Consider the following 24,913-nt stretch of genomic DNA (forward strand, 5'->3'; position numbering starts at 1 on the left):
TCTGAAACATGACAATGAGAGCATTTGAAATGTGGTAGAGTGGGAGAGTTGCATCACGGGTGTGCAGCCAACATATCTGCAGCAACTGTGTGATGCTATCATGTCAACATGGACCAAAATCTCTGAGGAATGTTACAAACACCTTGTTGAATCTGTGCCACGAAGAATGAAGGCAGTTCTGAAGGTAAAAAGGCCGTCCAACGTGGTACTGAAAAGGTATGTTTGGCTTCCAGAAAGATTTTAGGTTATCTTATGCATAGACTTTCTAACGCAGGTACATTAATGTTATTAAAGCGATAGGCATGGTCATCATAGTGCATAGGTAGGCTTTGAACAATGCTCAGTTGGTACGGAGAGACCTGAAGTGTGCCAAAAATATATTCCCATGTCATTACATCATGCCAGGATGGATGCTTTCATGCGGTTTACAACAAGTTCTGACACTACTGTCCAAATGAAGACTTGTCAGACCAGGCAACATTTCTTCAATCTTCTAATGTCTAATTTTGGTGAGCCTTGATGCCAGGAGTGACACCTGGTGTGTTCTTGAAAGCTGTAACACAACCGCTTCAAAATGATAAGTGTTGTGCATTCAGAGATGCTCTTCTGCATACCTTGGTTGTAACGAGTGGCTGAGTTACTCTTGCCTTTCTAGCAATTTGCAGCAGCCTGGTTATTCTCTGACATCAACAAAGCATTTTCACCCAGAGAACTGCCGCTCACAGGATATTTTCTCTTTTTTCTGACTGTGTCCAATTCAAAAACACTTAAATTGGCTTTCTTCCTCATTGAGTTTGAAGTGATTTGATGCTCTTCTTCAACATGTCTACATGCCTGAATGCACTGAGTTGTTTCCATGCGATTGGGTGAATATATATTTATATTTATAAGTTGTTGACAAGGTTTACCTAATGAAATGGCCAGTGAGTGCACATTATTCACGTGCATTTGACATTTGCAGCACTTGAAAAGTAAAAAAGAAAATGTTGCATGTAAATAGAGACATAATTGAATGCGTCAGAGCAGAAGCTCGTGAATGCATTAATCTTTGTATGTTGCATTTATTAGTGCAGTGCAGCAGAGAATTCCAATAGTTACACCTGTGCTTGACGATCCTCTTCTATTTGAATATTTAAGGGATGACTGACTGCTGTGCGGTTTTAACACATTTCAAAACGGTTTTGCATGTTTGCGAATTGACAAAAAAGCTCCACGAAATGTTATTACCGAGGCTTTTATTGTGATTTAAAAGGCCAACCGGAAGTTCCGACGATACTTGAAGCTAGAAGCTAAAGCTAGAAAGGTTGTCATCAAATCCAAACGCTTATTTGCCGTAACTCATTAGTTGACATTAATTTGATGCACTGTGTGAACACATGAGCATGAACCCAAGGGAGACGTAGAAATATTTCCAGGTCGTCTCCATAAACTTCTGTCGAGCGACTACTTTTTTACCTGGGGGAAAATCTATACAGAGGTTGGTCAAAATGTCTATTGTCTGTTGTTAAGTGTTAGCTAGCTGAGTTAGCGTCGTTTGCAGAGCTTAGGGGGAGTCTGCGCAAATTTATCACTTTTAACGTCGGAGCATGAAACGGTGGGACCTGTTATTAGTTGCTGAATATCGGTTGTAGCTTAAGGGGGCTGATAGCTACCTGCTAAGATGAGCATAGCTGGTAAACGTTAGTGGCTAGCTGTTTAATAACAGTAGATGGAGGCAGAGATGGTGGCTGACCAAAGCGCTGGTCACCGCCGCGTCACGACTCACAGGCATCATTCAGCCTGAGGTCAAACTGTCTGTACTACTGTGTGCGTCTGCTCCGGCTGAGATGGCTATTCATTGCCACGACTTATATACACCAACAGGTCAGTCAGTCAGGCTGCTGCTTAACTTAAGTCAACATTAATGTGACACTTCATGGATGGAGACAGATTAGCCCTTCCGAGCTAATGCTACTGAGCTAGCCGAGACACTCAGTTGACACAGATGTATGAATACAGCTTTCCCCACTGCAGACCACTTCAGAGCTTGCTGAATTATTTTATTTATTTATTTTTACACAGAATTCACAGTAATATAGGTCACTGAAGAGGCAGCTCAGATTTAAAGGCCCAGCCTGGTTCACCTCCTCTACAGAGCAGCATCTAAGCTGCCCAAGTGTCCTTGAGCAGGACGATGGAGGCAGTTTGCTCACTGTGACAAGAATGCCTTTATTACTCAGATCCATCTGTAGATGGATCTAAACTTAAGCAGACTGCAACCAAATGAAGAGAACATCAGTCACTGTGTGAGCCCCAGTGGGTTATTTGTGGCATTAAATGAAATCAACCTAATGAGGTAATCACAGCTGGGTTAAATAAAAATCTGTGGCTCATTATGAAATGTAATAATATCAGAAACAACACTGTAATCATTTGAGATGCCCCACTTGTGAATTTATGTACCCATACTAGTTTTTAATACCAGTGTTTTTTTTTTCTTTAGCTGTTATTCATTCTTTTGTGCCAGAGAAATAAATAAATCTTAATTTAAACAAAAAAACAAACATATTTCTGCTCTTCATCACACTGTCTTTGAACATTTAGCCACCACAAAATTGATGACACAACAGATAAACATCGGCCACTGCCCACAGTAAATCTCATCATCTGCCAATCGCAGTCGGCAAGAACACTGGCCAAGGCCGATGTCTGCCTGATATATTAATGCATTTGTAATACACATCTATTTTATTGCTGCCAGTATGTCATGCTTAATTCTGATAAACCTAATAAGAAGTACCTTGAATATGGTTTCTGTAAAGAAATATGTTTTCTGTGTGGTCTGTGCTTGTGACATTTGGAATCGTTATCACCCAAGTAAACAACTTATATATATATATATATATATATGTGTGTGTGTGTGTGTGTGTGTGTATACAATAATTTTTTTCCTTTTCTTCATAATGTGCTGATCCAAATCAGGAAATGAGAGAAAATTATATTTATGATAAATAAAACTACTCAGGAAGCCAAATCAGGAAATTATGTTTAGATGTCCCTTTGTAGTGTAATGCTAAAATACTTGTTGTGTTTTTGCTCTCATTATTTCAAATGCATGTTTTAGACCTATAATATAGGGGCCAAAAGGAAAGAGTCTAAAACAAGTCTGATGCTTTTGGCCAACTGCAGACAGTAGTTTGGTGTGAACTATTACTTTGGTGTTTGTTTACTGACAGTTATTCACCTTTATCAGGCTGTATATTTGAGAGATGGGCTCTGAAAACCCAGAAGACTTTGGTTCAGTTGTGATCCTTACTGAAGATGATCAGCAAGAGATTGGAGGGTTGATCAACTCTGATGGTGAAGAAGTGGATTTCTCAGATCTGAGTGAGTAAAAAAAACAACAGCAAAAATTAACCAGCGACAAGAAAAATAGAAACTAGCGATGTTTTAAATACTGTGTGAGTTGTAGGAGTTTTGATTCTTGTGGTTTGTGGTGATTTCCTGTGTGAGGCATGTACCTTCCTTTATTATTCAACGTAATTCAACACAGTAGCAGTATAACTGTGTGCTGAAAATTGGAAGTTCTCACGTTAGGCGCATTTGTTAATCTAATTAACTGGACAGAGAGTGTCATCTGTGCATGTCCTCTCCTCATTAATGGCCTATCAGAACAGGCATTTTTGGCTTTCTTTCTCTCAGATTTAGTTAGTTTCAAAGAAAGTACAGTTTTACACCTGCAGTGTTTATTCTGTTTAAAATCAGACTGTGGTTTGTTACAGTTTGTTTGTGCAGATGTGAACATGGTGATCGCACGCTGGTGTGGATGAAAACAGCTGGACCGAGACCCTTGGTCTCAGTTCAGTTCCAAACAAATTGTAAAGCGTTTCATTTGGTAAAATGGTAAATGGCCTGTATTTGTATAGCGCTTTTACTAGTCCCCCAAAGCGCTTTACACACCCAGTCATCCACCCATTCACACACACATTCACACACTGGTGGAGGCAAGCTACAGTTGTAGCCACAGCTGCCCTGGGGCAGACTGACAGAAGCGAGGCTGCCATATCGCACCATCGGCCCTTCTGGCCAACACCAGTAGGTGGTAGGTGAAGTGTCTTGCCCAAGGACACAACGACCGAGACTGTCCGAGCCGGGGCTTGAACCGGCAACCTTCCGATTACAAGGAGAACTCCCAACTCTTGAGCCACGATCGCCCTCGATCGCCTTTATAGCATGAATGCAATCTGACCCAGCTACCAGATATATGTTGCAAGTTAGAGCTAAACACTTCCCTTTAGCCATGTATGCATTGCATTCTGGGATGCGGGCGGGTACCATAGTACATTAGTATGGCCTATTAAGTAGCTGTGATATGAGCATAAATTCTCCATGTTCTCCACTCATCCAGAACACAGCACCTTCTTCCTGTATTTACTTTTAGGAAATAAGTGAACTGGATATTCTCACATGGTTTGTAGTGACACATTTGGTTCCTCTGTGTGAAAAGAAACCAAATCACAGGAAAAAGCTACAAGTTTACAAACTCATAAACTGATTTACACCAGAGTAAACAATCTGTAGATAGAAAAATGCTCTAATATACTTCTCAAGAAGAATTATTTCCAAAGGTCCTGCAGCTGCTCCGATCTGCCACTAGTTTGTTTTTTTGAAGAAGCATAGCCTGCTTCTGAAATTGTTAAATAAATTGGTAAGAGAAAAACTAAAATAAGTGAATATAGCCACTTTTGGATTTTGGCAAAAACAGTAGTGATAATGTTTGATCTAAGATGGGGAAGAATCCATCACTTTTGACCATCTTCAAAAAGTGTGTCGGAGTTTATTAGTTAATTAATTTTTTTTAGACAATCACCTCAGTTGGTTCAGAATTTTACTGTTGGTCATGAATCATGTGACTGTGTATTTGGTGACGATCAGAGAGAACTATGCGATCCATGATTAGTTTGACTAGTGAGCAATCCTCTTGCTCTCATTTTGATTGCTCAGTGGCTGCTAATCAGTCGGCCCCGGCACTTCCTGTCTCGTGTGTCCATGTCTGCAGGCTGGTTACGTTGCTGTTGATATCCTAAAGCTGTCTCTCCAGAGAGTCTCTTCCTCCACGGTAAGACAGATGCCAGCTTCACTGACAGAACTTATTGTACGGTCCAAATGAGGACCATCTTCAGCAGCTACATTCGAAGGACGTGGAGCTGGAATCTGTGTGCAGGATGAAAGCTCATTGGAGAGGCTACTGACTCTATTGTTTAATTTTTTAGTTATTTGGTAACTGTTTCAAAATTAAATATTGGCAGTTCCCTCGCCCAGTCAGCTTTATAGACAACATCTGGTAACCTGATTTCTGAAGTGCTTCTAAGCATGGTGTTAGTTGTTCACACGGATTCTTGGTTGCTGATCTGTTCTTTGTGTTTCCACAGGAGTGAGTGCCATCCCTGGCGCCATACCTGCAGATGCTCCCTCAAAGACATTTGGTCCAAGCGAGAATGAAAAACCGCCTTCTCTTCACACCTGCTCAGTATGTGGGAAAGACTTTCCTTATGCCTCTAAGCTTCAGCGTCACCTACGTACTCACTCGGGAGAGAGGCCTTTCCCGTGCTCCATGTGTGAGAAGAGATTTCCAGAAAAGGGGCTTCTCATGATCCATGAAAGGGTTCACACTGGGGAAAAGCCATTCCCTTGCACTTTCTGTGAGAAAAGATTTGCCAGTCAGGGGGAGCTCCGGCTACACCGGCGGACACACACTGGTGAGAGGCCTTACCACTGCTCCATCTGTCTAAAGAGCTTTTCTCGTCACTGGCACTTGAAAACGCACTTGGAGGCAATGCACTCTGAGGTTGTCGCAGGCTTTACGAGGAAGAAATTTCCCTGTTCAGACTGTGAGAAAAGCTGTAACTCAGCTGCTGAATTGAGGGATCATCAGAGGACTCACACTGGAGAAAGACCCTTCCAGTGCTCTTTCTGTGACAAACGCTTCGCCTTGTCAGGTACGCTTGTAAGACACGAGCGCCTCCATACTGGCATCACGCCTTACCACTGCTCTGACTGCGGAAAGACATTTGCACAGCAGTGGACCCTGACCACACACATGCGGACTCACACGGGAGAGAAACCTTACAGCTGCACGCAGTGCGATAAGTCTTTTGTTGCTCCTGGAGAGCTTCGGAGGCACACCAGGATTCACACTGGGGAAAAGCCATACACCTGCGCAGACTGTGGGAGGCACTTCTCATTGGCAGGAACTCTCAGAAACCATAAACGGTCATGCACACAGAGCAAGAAGGAGTCGGATACAGAGGTTGTGTCAGACTTAGTTCGGGCTGCAGCTGAAGAATCTTCACAGCGAGATCTGGCCAGCAGCATCAGCTCTGAGGTAGTGGCAGTACACAGATATGCAAAAGTACTATCTCTGTGTTTTATTTACTTCCATTTCTTCTTCTGAAATTGTGTTTTTAGGTGTCTGTCAGTCAGACTGTGCCTTGTGCAACTGAGCCCACTTCCTCAGAGGGTTTTAAAAAAGCAGCTCAGTGTGAAAATACCCCAGAAGGACCCATCGGCCAGCCGGACGACACTGCTCCCTCCCCACATATGAATGTAATCGTGAAAGAGGAGGAAGAAGAGGAACCATTGTGCGGTAAGTAAACATGACATTCCAGAGTGTCTTTTTACGCATTAAGAGGAGTGTAAACATGTTTGATCAGCAGTGCTGTTTTTGTGTTGTTGTTGTTTTTTCCCAGTGGAAGAAACTCCAGAGCAGGTGTCTGTTGGTGAGGACTGTACCATACCAGAAGAAACTGAAAAGCAGCGTCAGGAAAGCACCACAGAAATTAGTATTACAGTAAAGGAGGAAGAACAGCAACCTCTTAATAGTAAGAATACACAACAGCAAATCCTACTGCTGATGAGTAGTCACTAACTGGGATGTGGGTAACTAGGTTATCTAATATCCCTTTTCCACTAGTATCTACTTGACTGGGCTCGACTCGGTTTTTAAGGTTTCCCATTAGGAGGTAGTACCTGGTAATCAAAACCGTCATTTTTGAAACCTGGCAACAAGGGAAATGGCCACACAAAAAACAATACAGTGGTACCCGAATCTGAGAAAAAGCCACACACTGAGCAGCAGATATATCATCATTTTGTCATACTCCTTTGGTGTGGCCTTTGGCGGACCTTCGCTGGACCTTCGCTGGTGTTGCTATAACGACTCCGAGTATACTAGGTGGTTCTCGATTGTAGTGGAAAACAACCAAAACCGAATCAAGTCGAGTTGAGCCAAGTAGGCACAAGTGGAAAAGGTCTATGTGTTTTCTAAAGTGGCTGGGCAAGAATATGTTCTTTATCCCAGATTTAGAGCAGCATTAAGTAACACTATATAGCAGTCGTTTAAAGAGGTGGGGGGAAAAAAAGGTAATTATAGGTTATTGTTGCACATAATTCTTCTGGGCTTTGACTTTCAATGGTGAAAGCTGTTGGATGACAGCCTTCACTTTTTTTAAAGCAACAACATCATCTTAAACCAGTAATTTTACTTGACAATGTAACAGGAAACTTGTTAGGTGTAATTTAGCTAAATATGATGCTTTTCCATTTTAGAAATAACGAATGGCAGACACTGCATCAAACTTATATTCCAACATACTTTACCAATATCTAGTAGCTTTAACTTTTTGTCTGTTGTTTTTGGTGGTTTAAAATGGCTTGTTTTAGCTCTTCATATTTACATTTCCACAGTGTCTGGAAAAGATCCCGAGCGTGTTGCAAACAGTGAAAAAGAATGCCCTCCAGCACCGCCAGTGCGGGGAGAGTCAAATAACAACATACCAAAGAGCTCTTACTGCTGTGGCCTCTGTGGAAGAGACTGCCACAAGATGTCTGCGCTTCAGATCCACATGCGAATTCACTCTGGAGAGAAACCGTACCGCTGCACCCTGTGTGGGAAACAGTTCACCCAGAAAGGGCAACTCAAAGGTCACTATAAAGTTCACACAGGAGAGAAACCGTTTTCCTGTCCGGACTGTGGGAAGAGCTTCGCCCACTCGGGTGCCATGAACAGACATCGGCTCACGCACACAGGAGAGAGGCCCTACCACTGCTCCGCGTGCGACAGGAGCTTCAACCAGTCCGGCCGCTTGAGGGAACACGAGAAAATCCACTTAGGTGAGAAGTTTGACTGTCCTGAGTGTGAGAAGAGTTTCACACGAGCTTCAAGCCTAAAGAATCACTTCAGGCTCCACACAGGAGAGAGGCCGTACGGCTGTGACATCTGTGGGAGAGGCTTCAGCCGCTCACAAAGCCTGAGGCTCCACAGACGAAAACACGAGCAGATTCAGACTGAGGAGGAGTCTGCGTTCAATATGAGGAATGATGACTTCTCACACAGCGATGATAACTCTCCAATTAATATGTGCATAACAGACAAGAAAGATGGATGATGTATTTAAAAGACATGTACCTGTAGTATTATTAAGACTTCAGACAGTAAAACAGGAACAAGGTGATGTGGAAATAAGGGACTACCTCTGTGATTAGAACTTTATTCATACTTTTGTGTGGTTTTTCACACTAGGGATGTGCAGCACTAGTCGGGCAGGCGACTACATGTTGCTTTCCTTACTAGTCATCGCAAGAAATGTTAGCGCTATAAGCAACATATTCATATTTCTTAATGTATAATGCCAGTAAACTGTTCTAAGGTGTTATGTAGGAGTGTAGCCCCAGCAGCACGCCTCTCTTTCTTTCTGTGACAAGAACCTGAAAGCAAGCAATGTGAAAAACAAGCAGACCACAGATGCACTAACCAGTGCGTTATGGAAGTATTTTGATCTTTTAAAAAAGTGAACAGCTGCATGTAGGCCATGGCAGAAACTGCTACTGGAGCGGTGCATGAACACAGTCTGCACAGACGTGTGGACGTTTACCTGCACGGACAGAAACGTTAGCCACACTTGGTAAACTAACCTTGTACACTAACGTTGTGTGGGCAGTGCTAGACACAGCTCAGCACACATTTCAGCTGCATTATAATATGGTTGAACATTTAAAGAATGTGATTAGCTGTTTTAAATGGGTCTCAAGTACACAAGCAGTATATGTGCGTCTACTAGACTGAAATTTTACTGTCACAAGTTTTTTTTCTCACATTGGTTGACTGGTCCGATTTTCTTTTCATTAGTTTTTTTCCCGAATTTACATGAAAATAATACTAACTTTAAAAAATGTAACTCCCTGAAGAGTGTAGACAGGCTTCTAAATAGATACACACCAAGTGATGTTCAGTAACACCAACCAAACATATTTCTACTAATTTATGTAACATCTTGGAAAGTGTTTAAAATTCTACATGTTGGAGGTCACTTTTACCTAACTCTGTCACTGATTACCTGTCCTGGAGCCACTGGAATAGTCCACTCACACTTATTATTATGAGTGACTGATTTAAAAGTCTGTGATTACACTTGTTTTTCATGCAGTATTTGTTATCAGGCTAATAGTGTATGTGGAAATTTGGTTGAATTTTTTTGTACTAAGCGTTATAGTGGCCCATTAAGCAGTTTAAGAATCAGGTGAATCTGAACCTTCTTTCAGACATTTAGTCAGAAATGAAACTAAATGTCATGAAATAATCAATAATGAAGCCAGTCTTCTGTAAGTGGCGAATGCTTATTAAGTCTTGTTTTCGATTGTTACTTATTAGCCAGATAACAATTCGGGTTCACCTGATTTTGTCGTCTTTTAAAGGCCGAGTAACCGACATGATTAAAGGTACCATCCTCTAATTCTGTGATGCTAAAGGCAATAATTTGAAGCCATGTAGGTGGTTAATTATGCCATGTGCTGCCTCTGTCTAAATGTATGGGACATGTCATGTTGAACAATAAAAGTTCTAAACACTACTTTGTTTGGGATTTCAGGACCTGAATATGCTAGGCAGGTTTAATATTGTAGTTTTTGCAAAGACCAGAACGATGCAGTTTATGGCAAACTTAAAAGAACCTTGCAGTGACAACATGTGGAATAAAGTAACATGATTACCAGCTACAGTGAACAAATAATATAATGCATATGATTCGGAAAAGCAACGTTCTACAGTGAGTGAGTATGTTTACTCTGGAATATATTTTGATCATTTAATTTGAGCCCCATTAAGCTACTTAAGCAGGACTGTATTTTTTACTTTATTTTTATACTTTGCAAAGCAATTATCCAACACAAAATTCTGTTTACACTATTGTGCATCACAAGTTTCACAAATGAAAATCTGTAAATCATATTTCTCCACCTGAGACTAAAAATGTTTCAAATTGGGACAGCCATTTTTCTGCGTTTTTTTTTTTTCTTAACTGATTTTCCTTTTTTTTGTTTAAATTTTTTTGTTTGTCTGTCTGATTCCTTGAAATTGGGAAAATAATTTGAAATTTTGGGATACCAAGCTGAAATTTAGCAGTAATAACGAAATTTTTACTTATGTTTTTTTTCAGTCATGATAGATGTTGGTCATCTAATCGCCTCCACATATTGCCACCACTTTCACAGAAGTCCCAGCTGCTCCTAAAGGCAGCACCGCTGAGAGCAAGCGTTCTTCTGACCAGTGTTGGGAAACAAAAAATTACTAACATATGGTCGGTAATTTTTATTTTACCGACCATATATATATATGTATATATATATATATATATATATATATATATATATATATATCTCAACACGAGATATTTGTTTGTAGAGCATAAAGGCTGTATGCTCAAAGTTTGTTGGAGGGGACTGCGTCAAACGGAAGTTGTTGGAATTACGAGGTATTCTGAAAGCGCCGTAGAGATAAATAAACGCACACCGCGCCGAGCAGGCTGTGGTGGCAGAGGTTATTAACACTACGAAAAATTTAGCTTCGTAACGCGTAATTTAAAGCTAACTTTGGGCTGTATAATGCACCTCTGCGCCTGCAGAGAATAAAGCATATCCGGTTGGACGTCGCTAAAGGTAACACTCCTGTCTGTAAACGTTTGCTAAACTTAAGACTGCTGCTAAAGTAAGCTAACGCTAACGTACGTAACCTTAATGAAAAACAATAGCGTACCACTGTAGCAGGCTAGGGTGAACAGCTGTTTTATCTATTGCTTAACACCTGTAAATAAATCTGGAATGAATTTGGAGGCCGTACGTCTCCTAGGTGAACTTTGACATTCACGTGTATATCTACGCAGTAGCTAGCTAAAGTTAGCCACAAGTTGTTCAGGACCTCTCATTAGTGTGACTGGGAATAACACCGCAGCTTGGATGATGATATTAAAATATAAATTTCATTAAATTCCTCTCTTTGTTTATATAAGCTAATATAACTGCAGTTAACGCGTTTTTTCCGCATGTGTGACCTTTACTTGAAGGCTAAACTTGCTGCAGTTCAAAATGCAGCATGCCCAGTATATTAGTCACGGAACAGCTGGTGTATGGTGGTATTAGGCACATTAATTGTGACATTTATTACAGTTGAGTAAATGCCTAAATGTTAACCCTAATGCTTAATAAACATTAGACATCGTAGACACTGTAGTTTGTTTGTATATTTTTTCCATTGTGCTCATTGCATTGAAATGGGAGAAACTAAGTTTCACTTCACTGTTTGTCGTGCACTTCTTCCAGCAGCTTCACACAAAGGAAATGAATCGTGGCTGCATGTCTCTACTGATTTTGCTCTCCTCTGTCTCTCACTGTCATAGACTCTTATTGCCACAATGGTTTCCTACAAGAAGTTGAATCCTGAAGATGTCCAGTTTTCCAGCGCAGTTTTGTCAGAAGAGCCTGTTCAAGGCGAGGCTTCAGTGAGTTAGCTTGTGTTTATGAATCTGTTTGTCATTTTATAATCCGTAGAGCAGAAATACTGTGCCTTACAATCTTACGTTTTAGTATATTATCTCTTTCATTAGGATGACTCACAAGAATTAGGATCTTTATGAGCAAAGTCTGTATTTTACTGTACTGCTCAGTGCTGAAACTGGATTTTTACTTCATTCCTGTGTTTCAAGGCGCTGGAGCCAGCGGACGCCTCATTGCTTCAACGTGGACCTTCATGCTCCATCACCACGGGCCTCCTGGTGATCGGCTGCCTCCTGCTGGTGCTCTGTGGAGCATGGCTACTGGGTGCTGTGTTATGGCTGCACACTCCCAACCAACAGGAGCATAAACCGCCGCTGCCGGGCCCAGGACAAACACCAGGCCCCAAAGTGCAAACATCAGCGAACGATACTGCTGCCTCTTTCCGCAGTGAGGCATGCAGTCTGATACCAGAGGCGTGGAGGTTTGATTGCTACCCTGAAAGAGGGGTGGTTGTGACCCGAGAGCTGTGCGAGGCAAGGAACTGCTGCTTTATCCCTGCGTCCACCGCTTTCTCCTCTGCCAGTCGCCCGTCAGGAAAAAATGGAATCCCTTGGTGTTTCTATCCTTCAGAGTTCCCTTCGTATTCGCTCGTGTCACTAAATGACACGCTGCTGGGACAGAAAGCTACGCTCGTGAAGGAGGTGAAGACGTATTACCCTGGAGACATCCTCACCATAGAAGTGGAGATGCGTTATGAGACGGACAAGCGGCTGCGTGTCAGGGTGAGTAGAGGTTGCACATTTAGTCATGGAAAACATAGAAGGGCAAAATTTTAGAAACTTACAAGTTGATGAATACATTTTGTTCATGTATTAAAGAGCCTTTAAAACTTATAATTCATGCTGCGTTTTTGCACTGATCTTCTGTTTCTGTGTTGTTCATTTTCGTAATTGGAGGAAGCAACAGACCAATAAATGTGAAATGACTGAGTCACACTGTAAGAAACCTAAATGTGGAAAAAAGATGGGCAGATGGACTTCCAGTGCACACATCTGTTGATTCTTGCTTTGCATATAAAACAAACATGTTGACCTTTGCACTGTGATAATTTTATTGATTAGTATTCATGACAATAAAGATAAGAGAAACTACACCTGTCTATTACAGATGTAAGCAAATTTTGTTCTCCTTTGCATTTCATTTTTAATTTCATCAGGCTCAAATCTAATCCTGTAAATGTGCTTGATTAATTTTTTTTTTAAAATTCTGATAAAATGTTTGTAATAATTACTGTCAGTTAACCACAAATATTTCTCCATCAAGATCACCGACCCTTCAAGCTCACGGTTTGAAGTTCCCATCTCCGTCCCCACCGTCACCAACAAGACAGAAAGCCCAGATTATATCATCGAGCTCTCAAAGCAACCATTTGGTCTTGTGGTGAAGAGGCGCTCAACAGGAGCAGTACTGTAAGTCTGAGCTGAATGGGATATTCTGAAATGTGAGGAATAAAGTATTTGATTCAGAGGGATTTTTTTCCACTTGCGGCTCTGTGTTGTAGGTCTCATTTGGCTTACGTTGAAGAAAAGGGCTATAGTTAGATTTCCTCATTCATATACATATTGGATACTCTTAACTGTATATATGTATTCAGTTATGAAATAACAGTCTCATTAATGCTTGTCCAAATGTTTCCTGTTAGTCTGAACACCACTGTGGCGCCTCTCTTCTACGCGGATCAGTTCCTCCAGTTCTCCACTTCCCTGCCTACGCAGTTCATTTATGGCCTGGGCGAGCATCGCTCCACCTTCCTGCACGATGTCCACTGGAACACGCTCACCATGTGGGCTAGAGATGTGCCTCCAACGGTAACCATCAGTCACAGACACAGCTGCTGTGTGATCCCACAGATGTTCACGTTAATATAGTTTTTGTCAGTAAAATGTTCGGTTAGTTATTCTGTCTGATCGTCTTTGATGCTTTGCTGCCATGCTCTCACGTTTGCAGTCAGTTCACAAAGCTGTTGCAGGCTGTCTTTGGAGGATGACAGGAGGCTGAATTAATTTTGTTAACTGGCTGGATAAAACTGCCGATTACATGAAATGTATTGTAATATCTTTGCATTCTTCTTCCGTACTGTAGGAGCAGACAAACCTGTATGGGGCTCATCCATTTTACCTGGCAATGGAGGATGGAGGGAACGCACACGGCTTCTTCCTGCTGAACAGCAATGCAATGGGTCAGTCTGTTAGTCACCCTAATACCTTCTGGTTTCACAATGTGCAATAGGTCACATACACAAACATTCAGGAGCAGCAGAATAAAATGCTTAAGCTTACAAGTCAAGTTCACATGACAGCAGCTGACAAAGTTAAGCAATTTCATAAAAGCAGAAGTTACAAATGGACTTTCCAGTGTGTGAAGATAAACTTCATATCATACTCAGATGTCATATTGATTATTCAGAGCTTTGCCAACACAAACTGTAAAACGATTTGCAATGTACTGAAGTTTGTAATAAGATTTGTTTCATTTTGCCATTGAACTAAGTTATGTTGAAAATCACCTTTAGATTATTATACAGACCTTTGTTCTTTTCTGTGTTTGTGTTTTCTGTGTTGTTCTTTCACAAACTGAAGATGTAGTTAGGAAATGAGAATAATCAGCTGATACCTTACTCTATTTTCTTCTTAAGTGCACGTTTCTTTTGATGAAAAATGTCTCATCAGTTTCTTATCTGTTTTGTCAGACGTGGTCCTCCAGCCTACCCCGGCCCTTACCTGGCGTACTATTGGTGGGATCCTTGACTTTTACATTTTCCTTGGTCCTGATCCTGGTTCAGTGGTTCAGCAATATGTGGATGTTGTAGGTCAGTAGTAGCACTGTGATGAGATGCACATATATGTAGGCATGTGTACTGCACCCTGATCCATGTTTTCATGGGAGAAAACCTCAAAAATCAGACAACCACCCTTTGAGCAAACACTTGGCAAAAGTGGGAAGGAAAAACTCCCTTTTAAGTGCTCTACTGGGGTGATGCAGTACTATAGTACTATGTCAAGATAAGATGGAGCCTGATTATTCAAGACCTTGTATAGACTTATCACCTCGTGTGATAAGTAGGATTTTAAATTTGAGTTAGGATTTAACAGGGAGCCAATGAAGAGGAGCCAATATAGGAGAAATATTCTCTCTCTTTCTGGTCCCTGTCAGGACTCTTGCTGCAGCATTTTTGGAACAACTGAAGGCTTTTCAGGAAGCTTTTAGAACAGTCATATGAATGACAGTAGTCCAGCCTAGAAGTAATAAATGCATGAACTAATTTCAGCGTCACCCTGAGACAGGATAATTTTAGAGATGTTGCACAAATGGAAGAAAGCAGTCCAACATATTTGTTTAATATGTGCATTGAAGGACATGTCTTGGTCAAAAATGACTCCAAGGTTCCTCACAGTGTTACTGGAGGCCAAAGTAATGCCATCTAGACTAAGAATCTGGTAAGACAGATAATTACTCTGGAAATATCTCAAATTATAAGCAGGAAATCGGAGGTCATCCAGGTTTTTATGTCTTCATGACATTACTGTAGTTTAATCAATTGGCGTGTGTTATCTAACTTCATGGATAGATGAAGCTGGTTATGATCTGTATAGCAATGAAAATGTATTCTAGGCCTGAGGGAAGCATGTGAAATGTAAACAAACTGGTCCCAGCATAGAACCCTGTGGAACTCCATTATATAAATAACTCCAGCCTTTTGCCTCTGTCACCTTGAGTTTGTCCTTTTTTTTTGTTTTGAGAATCGCCGCTTTCTTTTCATCCATCTTTGTTGACACAGGATACCCAGCAATGCCAGTCTACTGGGCCTTAGGGTACCATCTCTGCCGATGGGGCTACGACACGAGTAATTCTACGTGGGAGGTTGTCAAGAGCATGAGGAATTATGGGATACCTCAGGTAATTTCTTTTGTAGTACATGTCAGTGTTTTTAGTTTTTGTTCTTTTGTAATTAACCCTAAACATATGCATTTCTCTTAAGTAGCTTTAGGATGAGTGAATTCATTTTATTATTAATAATAATGAGAGTCTGTTTAATCGCAGGATGTCCAATGGAATGACATTGACTACATGGACAAATTTATGGACTTTACGTATGAATCAAAAAAGTTTGACACACTACCTGAACTGGTCAGGGACCTACATGCTCATAACCAACGCTACGTCATGATCCTGGTATGCAAACACACGTGTACTTGGTCTCATGTGTTTTGTGTCTGCTTTGGCATGTGAGTGTTTAAGTGAGTCGTTTATTAATCCTTCAGGACCCGGGTATCAGCAGCACACAACCCGAGGGCTCATACTGGCCCTTCGATGAAGGTGTAAAGAGAGGAGTTTTTATTAAAGATGCTGAAGGAAAAACGCTTATTGGGAAGGTGAGACATGAAGCCACACAACCACATTAACTGAGGCATGTTCTGTGACGCAGGATTAATGAGTTAGGGAAACATGTTGAGCCTAGAGCCTGTATATGATGGTGCTGGGCTTTCTTGTTCCAGAGTAGATTTAAGTATTTGTGAGCCCCACTTTTTCATTGATTCTTTTGCTGATGAAACAATCAAAGTGCACAGTAGATACTTAGCAGAGATGTTTGTTGTTGTGCGTCGTGTTTCACAGGAATTTTAAGCATAAATATGCCTGGGCCTAATCTGCTGCTAAGTCAGTATTGCTGCTATTAAGATGTTTTTATTGGTATTTATCACAGAGAATATTCATTCCTTCATTATGGAGGCCATGTCAGACCTGAATACACTTATCTAATGTTAATATTGAGAGTGCACCCAGGGGTAAAATAAATACTTTCACTGATGAATTTACAGGATTAACAGTTTTCTGCAACATTCCCCTCTTCTCTACTTTGATGTACCTGTGTTGTGTTTTGCTGTAATAAGTCTTTACATCCTTTATCTCTCCTGCTGTTTCTCTTGACTGATTGGGCAGAACTTAATTGGTTCATTTTGTGCAGAAGATGCAAATAATGCATCAGATGCCTGCTTTTATTTTAGCATGCGCAGAGACCCCGGGCTTTCTTTGAAAGCTGCTAACTATCATTGTGATTAGGGCTGCCACAAACGATTATTTTGATAGTCGACTAGTCACCGATTATTTTTGCGATTAGTCGACTAATCAGATCATGCATCCATTGGACGTAAAACATACAGCTTATTCCACCAGCATGCATCTGCTCTTATATATCTATCATTAGCTTACAGCTTTAAGTGTTTAAGGTATGTGCTAACTAAAAATAAAGACAAGATGATAGTTTATTAAATTTTAATGAAATTTGCAGATTGTTTCGGTGAAGTTTAATAAACTCAGCCGTCTGCTCCTTGCTATCTAAAATATAACGGGACACCGGAGTAAATTCTCGAGCATCTCACATTTCTGATAATCAGTTGTCTGCTTGACGTTTAGTCAGCTGTGTAAAAACTATAACTTTAATCTCAGCCAAACCGATTTACTCAGGAACAAATAAAATACAAAAAAAAAAGCCAAACAATAACATTTTGAAGTTATCTAAGTGACTTATATATGTTTAACCTGAGTAGCGAAAGACGGCGGTGGGTTTGAAAACGATTTGCGGGAGTCCGGTGTTCTCACCAGCTCTAGTGAGCCTTGCCCCCGGTTAACCATCGAGCTAGTGGGTAACAGACGTCTCCGAAAACGTCGGAGCGCTTCTGAAAATATGTGGTGTCTTGATAAACTGAGCAAATATTTGAGGTTTATACAGTTACATTCTCGCCTGAAAATATTTTAATCATTTATTTTGTGACCCAGAAAGAATAATAAGAGTAATATTAAAACTAACTAGCTGCCGCCATTGTTGTAAACTGAGCTGGGCTGCGCTATGAATTCTGGGATACAGCTTCTTCTTCTTCGGGGTTTAACGGCAGCTGGCATCCTTGTACATACAGTGCTGCCATCTTCTGTTTCAGTCCGTTATTACACTCTTAAATCCTACTACTTATTCCTGCGTCTTTTGTGATGCTTCAAACGAGGCGTCGACTATTAAATCAGTCGTCGACGATTTTGATAGTCGACGTAATCGTGACTAGTCGACTAATCGTGGCAGCCCTAATTGTGATACCTGCTGTCTCAAATCAAATCCCCAATCAAAGAAAGCAGAGTTACACTGAACCAGCTTCTTACTCCACCAGTTCTTCGATCACTTAAACCCATGTAGACGTCACTGATTCAGAGGTTTTAATAGAAGTGTTCAGTGTCCTGACACAGAATGTGAGAATCCATAAACTTTCTGTCTTGAGCATGGAAAGCGACCTACTCCTGACCAGGTTATGTTAAACATAAGTTACCATGGCGATTTAGCAAGACAAAAAGAGAGCCCCGTTCATGTACCAGAAAACTCTGACTTTAGGCTCATCACAGCTCACTCACTCATTAATCTGGGCGGTACTACAGTAGCTACAGTATAGCTGAAAGCTTTTGAAAGTTCTCCAGCTTCATTAGATCTACGTAATTCAGCTGGACCGGTTCTTAAGTGCAGCCAGGCGAGCCCAATAATAAATGAACATGGTTTTGAATGTTAAGCATGAATTTAAACTAAAATTCTTTCTTCCCGTTTCCAGGTGTGGCCTGGTCTCACGGCATATCCAGATTTCTCTGATGAAGTGACACATGAATGGTGGTATGACAACCTACAGATGTTCCACGATAAGGTGGCGTTTGATGGATTATGGATTGTAAGTATGAGAACAGTGCAGGCTGTTAAATAATCACTGACTCCTGCCTAGATGTCTCCTTATGATTATTTAAAGATCTGACAACACTTCACTTGGTTTTAGGACATGAATGAGCCATCAAACTTCCTGGATGGATCGACCAGTGGCTGCCCAACAAACAATCTTGAAAACCCTCCTTACACTCCAGGTAGGAGATTGGATCTACAACAGAGATCACACTACAAACATACAATACATTTGGGTTTCATGGGGTCTTCTGCTTTCAGGTGTACTGGGAGGTTTGCTGAGAGCCAAAACCTTGTGTGCCACCGCGCAGCAGAAGCAGTCCATACATTACAACATGCACAGTCTGTATGGACTGATGGAAGCTAAAGCCTCTGCAAGGTTTGATGCTCTCAATACTCGGATGTACACACGCAACGGAAATAAAACACTACAATACTTCTTCATTACACACTTGTTGTTTTCACTTCCTGTCTGTCCCCGTGTTCAGCGCTCTGAAGCGAATTGTGGCAAAGAGACCTTTCGTGATCTCTCGCTCCACCTTCCCCAGTCAGGGCATGTACTCTGGTCACTGGCTTGGAGACAACAGGAGTCAGTGGAAAGACCTTTACACTTCTATAGCAGGTCAGAAGTTCAGCAGATACAGATACAGATCATACACACTGATGCATAAACAACGACACTGTGGCTGATCTGTTGTCGTAAAACTGCTTATTTGAATTCTTGGGTAATCTCTTCTATTATTTATCATTTTGGATTTGAGGATGTTTCATGCGAAATTGTCCGTCTCATCGTTGGATATTTAACTCCCATTTCTTTCTGTGCAGGTATGTTGACCTTTAACCTTTTGGGCATCCCGCTGGTGGGAGCAGATGTCTGCGGCTTCAGCGAGGAGACGCAGGAGGAATTGTGCATCCGCTGGACTCAGGTGGGAGCTTTCTATCCGTTCACACGAAACCACAACGCCATCAGCATGAAGGTAAGAGTGTCCTCTTCAGTCTATCACTTACAGGTTTAGCTGTGCTTCTGAAAATTGTACTTATTTGTTTATTTATAGTTTCATGATGACACCTGAAACTTTTACATCAGTGTTTGTTTTGTAGCTTGAGACTTCATTTGGAGAATCTAAACATGTAACTGCATGTCTACTAATGGATTCATTTTTCTATTTTGCATCTCCTACTGTGTGTGGGGCTTATTTCTGTGGTTTTACAGCCTCAAGACCCGACAGCTTTCAGCCCGCTTGCTCGCACAGCCATGAAGGAGGCTCTGCTGCTGCGCTACTCTCTCTTCCCTGTTCTCTACACTCTCTTCCATCATGCGCATGTGCACGGACACACAGTGGCTCGACCAATAATGTTCGAGTGAGTAGGAATCCTAAAAGCACAGATTTTCATGTATTCCGTGTGTTTCCGGGGTGCATAACTTTACGTACTCAAAAGGTTTCCCAAAGACGTGAAAGCCTACGGTATCGACAAGCAGTTCATGTGGGGGAAGAGTTTGTTGGTGACACCAGTGTTGGATCCTGGAGTGGACTACGTGGATGGTTACTTCCCTGAGGGACTGTGGTACGACTATTACACGGTGAGACTCTGTGAGCGATAGTGCGAGGACAGAGCGTATGGTGACTTGATCAGAGTGCTTATATCATGTGTGTTCCTTTACTTCCCAGGGCGACTGTGTGACCAGTAAGGGCGAAGAGCTTCGACTCAATGCGCCTCTAGATAAGATCAACCTGCATTTGCGCGAGGGCTCCATTATACCAACACAGGTAAAAGGTTTTTCAGCTAAAACGGGCCTGTTACAATGCTGGATGCTCAAATTAACCATGGGCAGACTTTTAAATAGTACAGTCAGAATATGTGGCTGTAATCCCTGTAAACCTAAGGGCATCTTACACTGCAGTTTGTTTACTCGAACCAAAATCTGTCATTAAAAAAAAAAAAAACATGTGAGAATGTTCAGTCTGCTGATTGGCCAAGTGCGTCTGAGGCGGGAGCAGCAACAGTAAACACAGGAAGAAGGTGCTGTGTTCTGGATGAGTAGAGAACATGGAGAATTTATGCTCATTTTACAGCTACTTGATTGGCCGTACTGACCTTCACATATGCATGGTACTCTCTCAGATCCCAGAATGCAAAACATGACAGAGTGGGTACAGGAGCTGCTGTAGCCTAAACTTGCAGCGTGCACCTGCTAGTTTGTTCGGATAGAAGTTGGATCCTGTTCACACCATAAACAATCCACTCTGCAGTAGCACTCAGCAGTAAAAGTGGCAAAGTGTAAGAGAACAAGGTGAAAGCTTTGCCTTTAATTCCAATATTATTATTTTTGCAATGAAATTTAGAACAAGTTTACCAAAGTTTGAAGGAAATTTAGGCTAAAATGGGACTTTTCACACTTCACGCTGAAGCACTCAACTTTGCTTCACATTACCTTGGCCGAGGTGAGAATGCAAATGTCTGACTCAGACTGAACATCAAACAGTCTTTAACCTGCCAGCCGGTCAGTAAACCTTGTGTAGTAAGCAGCACAGACCATACTGCACTGTGTAAGGGGGAGGCAGCCCTACCTCGGCAGCTTTCTCGTCGAAACCCCACAGAGCGTTTCCAGAAGTGCCAGCGTGTCTGAAACAGACAATCTCCCGTTGTGTGCTAGATATGAAGGGAAAGCACATACATATCTACACTTGTCGCCGATATCTATCAGTGCATATCTGGCAGGGGTGTCCAACTCCAGGCCTCGAGGGCTGGTGTCCTGCAGGTTTTAGATGTGTCCTTGATCCAACACAGCTGATTTTAAATGGCTAAATTAGCTCCTCAACATGTCCTGAAGTTCTCCAGAGGCCTGGCAAAGAGCTAATCATTTGATTCAGGTGTGTTGACCCAGGGTGAGATCTAAAACCTGCAGGAAACCGGCTCTCGAGGCCTGGAGTTGGACAGCCCTGATACATGGTTTATTGGATTTTATTATTTGAACCTTTTGAAACCTCTGTATCTCAAACATAAAAAATATAACATTTAATCCAAACACATTCAGATGTAATTCACACAAATTACGCCAAAAATTTTTGTTACATTTTTTTTTTTTTTTTGTGCTATAAACAATGATATCTGTGGCTCCATATGCTACCTCCTTGTGTTGGACTTTTGCCTTTTAAAATAACAAACAAACTCTAAGTCTGTGCTGAAAACTGAAGAATGCTGAAAACCTGATGTCTTTTCATCGTGTGTGTGTGTGTGTGTGTGTCTGTCTGTCTGTCTGTCTGTCTGTCTGAATTTGTGATTCTACTGGTCAGACGTGTGTGTGTGTCTTCCACTTGATTCACATTCATGTTTTCTCTCTGTGTGCATGTTTGAACAGGCACCCAACCTGACCCTGTGGGTAAGCACCGGTCAGCCTCTCCACCTCGTCTCAGCTCTCTCTCAAGATGGTTCAGCCAGTGGAGATCTGTTCTGGGATGATGGAGAGACCATCGACACCTACGAGACCAACCAGTACGCCTACATCATCTTCAGCATTGCTCAGGTGCTCACCTTCATCTATTTTGTAGAGTACAGTAATCTACCCTGCGTGTTTGCTCCAGCCTACTTTATCTGACTTCACACATCATGCCGCTGCTCGTGTAGATAAACTGTGTCTGGACCTGTTTAATTTAGCTGTGCTTTTCAGAGAATCTCACCCGTGTTGTTGAAAAATGGTTTGAGCTTTTTTATTACCTTATTTTGTAGAACACAATGACATCCCAGGTGCTCTCTAACCACATCGAGGCGTCATACATCACTGTGGAGTCAGCCTCCTTCTATGGTGTGAAGGAGAAGCCGAGCAGAGTGTTGGTGAACTCCCAAGATGCACAGTTTACCTACAGAAACAACCAGGTGAGGTTCTGAGTTATGTGGGGTAGTTTTTGTTTTTTTGTTTTTAGGTTTGGAAAAAGAAAACGGTGACAGATCATAAAAAAACTTTCAAAAGACTGACAGGGCAAACAGGGAAGTGCACATGGTGAACCAAGTCTGCAAAGCATCACAATTATGTCAATAGAGAGAAGAAGCGAGTCTGAAATCAGTTTCTCATGACAGCGACCTTTCTCAGTTTAACAGACTCCACAGCTGGAGACAACCACATCAGCAGCACAACAGAGCACTCAAGTATCTACTGGGTTTTCCCACCTTTGCAAAAGAGAGACACCCCCCCCCCAAAAAAAAACAAAAAAAACCTGGTACCTTCGTTTTTACCGAAAGAGCTGAAAGATGCTTCCTTGTTAAAGCTGCTAGGTTTCATAAATCAGCCTTGTTTCAGTTTCTAGCACAGGATGAAACTGGATGACAACCCAGTATTTCCATCTTTTTCCTCTTCCTTTATTTTCAATTAAAAATATTTTTAAATTCATTTGATTGTTACTTTACACGTTTGTCACACAGTGTGTACAGTGAAAGCTGTCATTTTTTTGCATTTGGGCATTAAATAATTAATTTGATCAGTTATTTCGAGAAATGCAAAACTTTATGATATTAGTCCAGCACAGAAAAACTGGCAGCAACATGTATTTAAAGTATGAAATCTAAATGTGGTTATCTTAGTTTTATATTATAGAATTTTCTGATGGCATTGTTATAGATTGATGGACAAAAAGCAGTGATTTCAAAAAAAAAGAGAGATCAATAATATTATTGAATAAGTCTTGAATAAAATATCAAATTAGTAGATTTTAGCTTTAAAACCCTATAGTACATGTGCTCATGAAGCCATGTGTTATTGCCATGGTGTTCTGTAGCTTTAATGCAGACAGCAGATAGTGTTGGCTTTGGTTTCACATGAAGATATTCTCCAAACGGTAATGATGCTTTCCTTCCTCTCTGCAGGTGTTAACAGTCGCTGATCTGGGTCTCAGCCTGAGTCAGAACTTCACCATCAGCTGGATGTAAGCAGCTGTGAAGCCACAAGCTTGCACAGCGCGCCATCTCCAAGAATAAGAACAGCCATTTCTTTCAAATTATTTTGGCTCTTGACTCAAAGACACTCGATGCGAAATAGGGATGTCGGGTAATTTACTTCATTGATGGTCGTCGCCCTTTAAAGAGCAGTATTTCACTTAACTCTTCAAACCTTTCCTTGGGATATGCCTGTATAGCTCTGCAGCAAGCGTAGAAATGAAATCACTGGGGCTCAACATTTTCACCATTCAGATGTCCTTGTCAGTGTTTCCACATCTGCATTGGGTGTCTTGCTCATAGGCTTCGTAAGGGAGGGATTCACTTAAAAAAGATCACAGCTGCTGATGTCAATGCAAACGCGCTTGAATACAAAGGTTGCGTGAATGTTAAGAGTTTATACCCGATGATTAGGAATAAAGAGCCAAAACAAAGTGTCCGTCAGTTAGGAGTGAAATTTAAGGTACTCAGGAGTGAGGGGGTCATATTATAGTGTTAATATCATCCTAATGCAGGCTTTGCACAATTAGACAAAATCGCCTTCCTGTGCTCGGCATGCTTTGAAAAGCTTGTCATCACTGACCAATAGCAGTTTAGACGCAGCTTTAATGTCTTTGGAAGACCACTCTCTTTGTGTGTATCTGATTTATATTATAGTTTGGTCTGGGTAGTCTATACTAAGTTAATGTAATCAACACTGCATTTTTAATTTTACTTTTGTTCCCTTTTTTAAGTCCTCATGAGCAGAAAAATGACGTGCAATAAATGAGTGAGAGATAAAATTAGCTTCCTTAAAATGTGACAGCATAGTTCATCATGTAGTTTGTTCCATGTGCTTGAAAGTTGTTTACAGTCTGTTTTGCACTAATTAGTACTGCAATATAGGATAGGTGGGTGTGCCTTATGATTCCTTTTCTTTGTTTTTAAGCATCTCTGCTTTATAACGTCAGCCCCTTTTCAACACTGAAGACCGTATTACTGTTAAACACAAGAAGGACTTTACTGATTACAAGTGTTGTACAATCATTTTACTGTGACTCGTCACTCTGACAGAGCAGAATATAAATGAAAGCTAAAACTGGATTCTTTTCCTTGTTTTTAGATCAGCACTGTTCATTTCTGCCTAAATTTGAAATTGATTTAGTACATTTGCCGTGAATTAGTATTTCTCACGGATTCTTGTAGAAAACACTGGAAAAGAATATGCTGACGACGACATGAATGCGTGTTCGTGTGATGTACTCATACTTCACCAAGTGTCACCGACAGTTTGCAGTATTTTATTTTGAAGGTATTATAAATTTTATGTGCTCAAATTGAATTTCAGTTTGACTTTTATTTGAGTGTAACATCAGACAATAAAACATTTCAAAACAAAGAGACTTCCTGTTTTGTTTATTTGTTTGTGTTTTAACT

General features: G+C 41.2%; 2 protein-coding genes across 4 annotated transcripts; both read left to right on the top strand.

The window, feature by feature from the left end:
* Window positions 1-1,116: 1,116 nt before the first annotated feature.
* LOC146385936 (uncharacterized) lies at window positions 1,117-9,887 on the top strand. 3 transcript variants are annotated; one of them, XM_084931926.1, is made up of 6 exons: window positions 1,117-1,477; window positions 3,233-3,366; window positions 5,412-6,364; window positions 6,448-6,625; window positions 6,729-6,860; window positions 7,726-9,887. In XM_084931926.1, exons 2-6 carry the CDS (start codon window positions 3,249-3,251, stop codon window positions 8,424-8,426), a joined length of 2,082 nt encoding a protein of 693 aa, XP_084788052.1. In that variant the 5' UTR covers window positions 1,117-1,477; window positions 3,233-3,248; the 3' UTR covers window positions 8,427-9,887. The 3 variants fall into 3 exon arrangements, with proteins under 3 accessions (XP_084788052.1, XP_084788053.1, XP_084788054.1); XM_084931927.1 differs by lacking the exon at window positions 1,117-1,477 and adding an exon at window positions 1,495-1,863; XM_084931928.1 differs by lacking the exon at window positions 1,117-1,477 and adding an exon at window positions 1,894-2,335.
* Window positions 9,888-10,785: 898 nt separating this feature from the next.
* Window positions 10,786-24,875, top strand: gaa2 (alpha glucosidase 2). Its single transcript, XM_084931943.1, has 21 exons — window positions 10,786-10,971; window positions 11,709-11,810; window positions 12,015-12,587; window positions 13,129-13,274; window positions 13,508-13,673; window positions 13,948-14,044; window positions 14,555-14,674; window positions 15,644-15,762; window positions 15,907-16,038; window positions 16,128-16,238; window positions 18,450-18,563; window positions 18,666-18,750; window positions 18,830-18,947; window positions 19,057-19,190; window positions 19,394-19,545; window positions 19,782-19,930; window positions 20,009-20,150; window positions 20,239-20,337; window positions 21,930-22,094; window positions 22,298-22,444; window positions 23,429-24,875. Exons 2-21 carry the CDS (start codon window positions 11,724-11,726, stop codon window positions 23,489-23,491), a joined length of 2,919 nt encoding a protein of 972 aa, XP_084788069.1. The 5' UTR covers window positions 10,786-10,971; window positions 11,709-11,723; the 3' UTR covers window positions 23,492-24,875.
* The last annotated feature ends 38 nt before the right edge of the window (window positions 24,876-24,913 follow it).

This window comes from Perissodus microlepis, chromosome 6 (genome assembly GCF_051167445.1).
Source record: "Perissodus microlepis isolate ML-2025 ecotype Zambia chromosome 6, ASM5116744v1, whole genome shotgun sequence".
NCBI lineage: Eukaryota > Metazoa > Chordata > Actinopteri > Cichliformes > Cichlidae > Perissodus > Perissodus microlepis.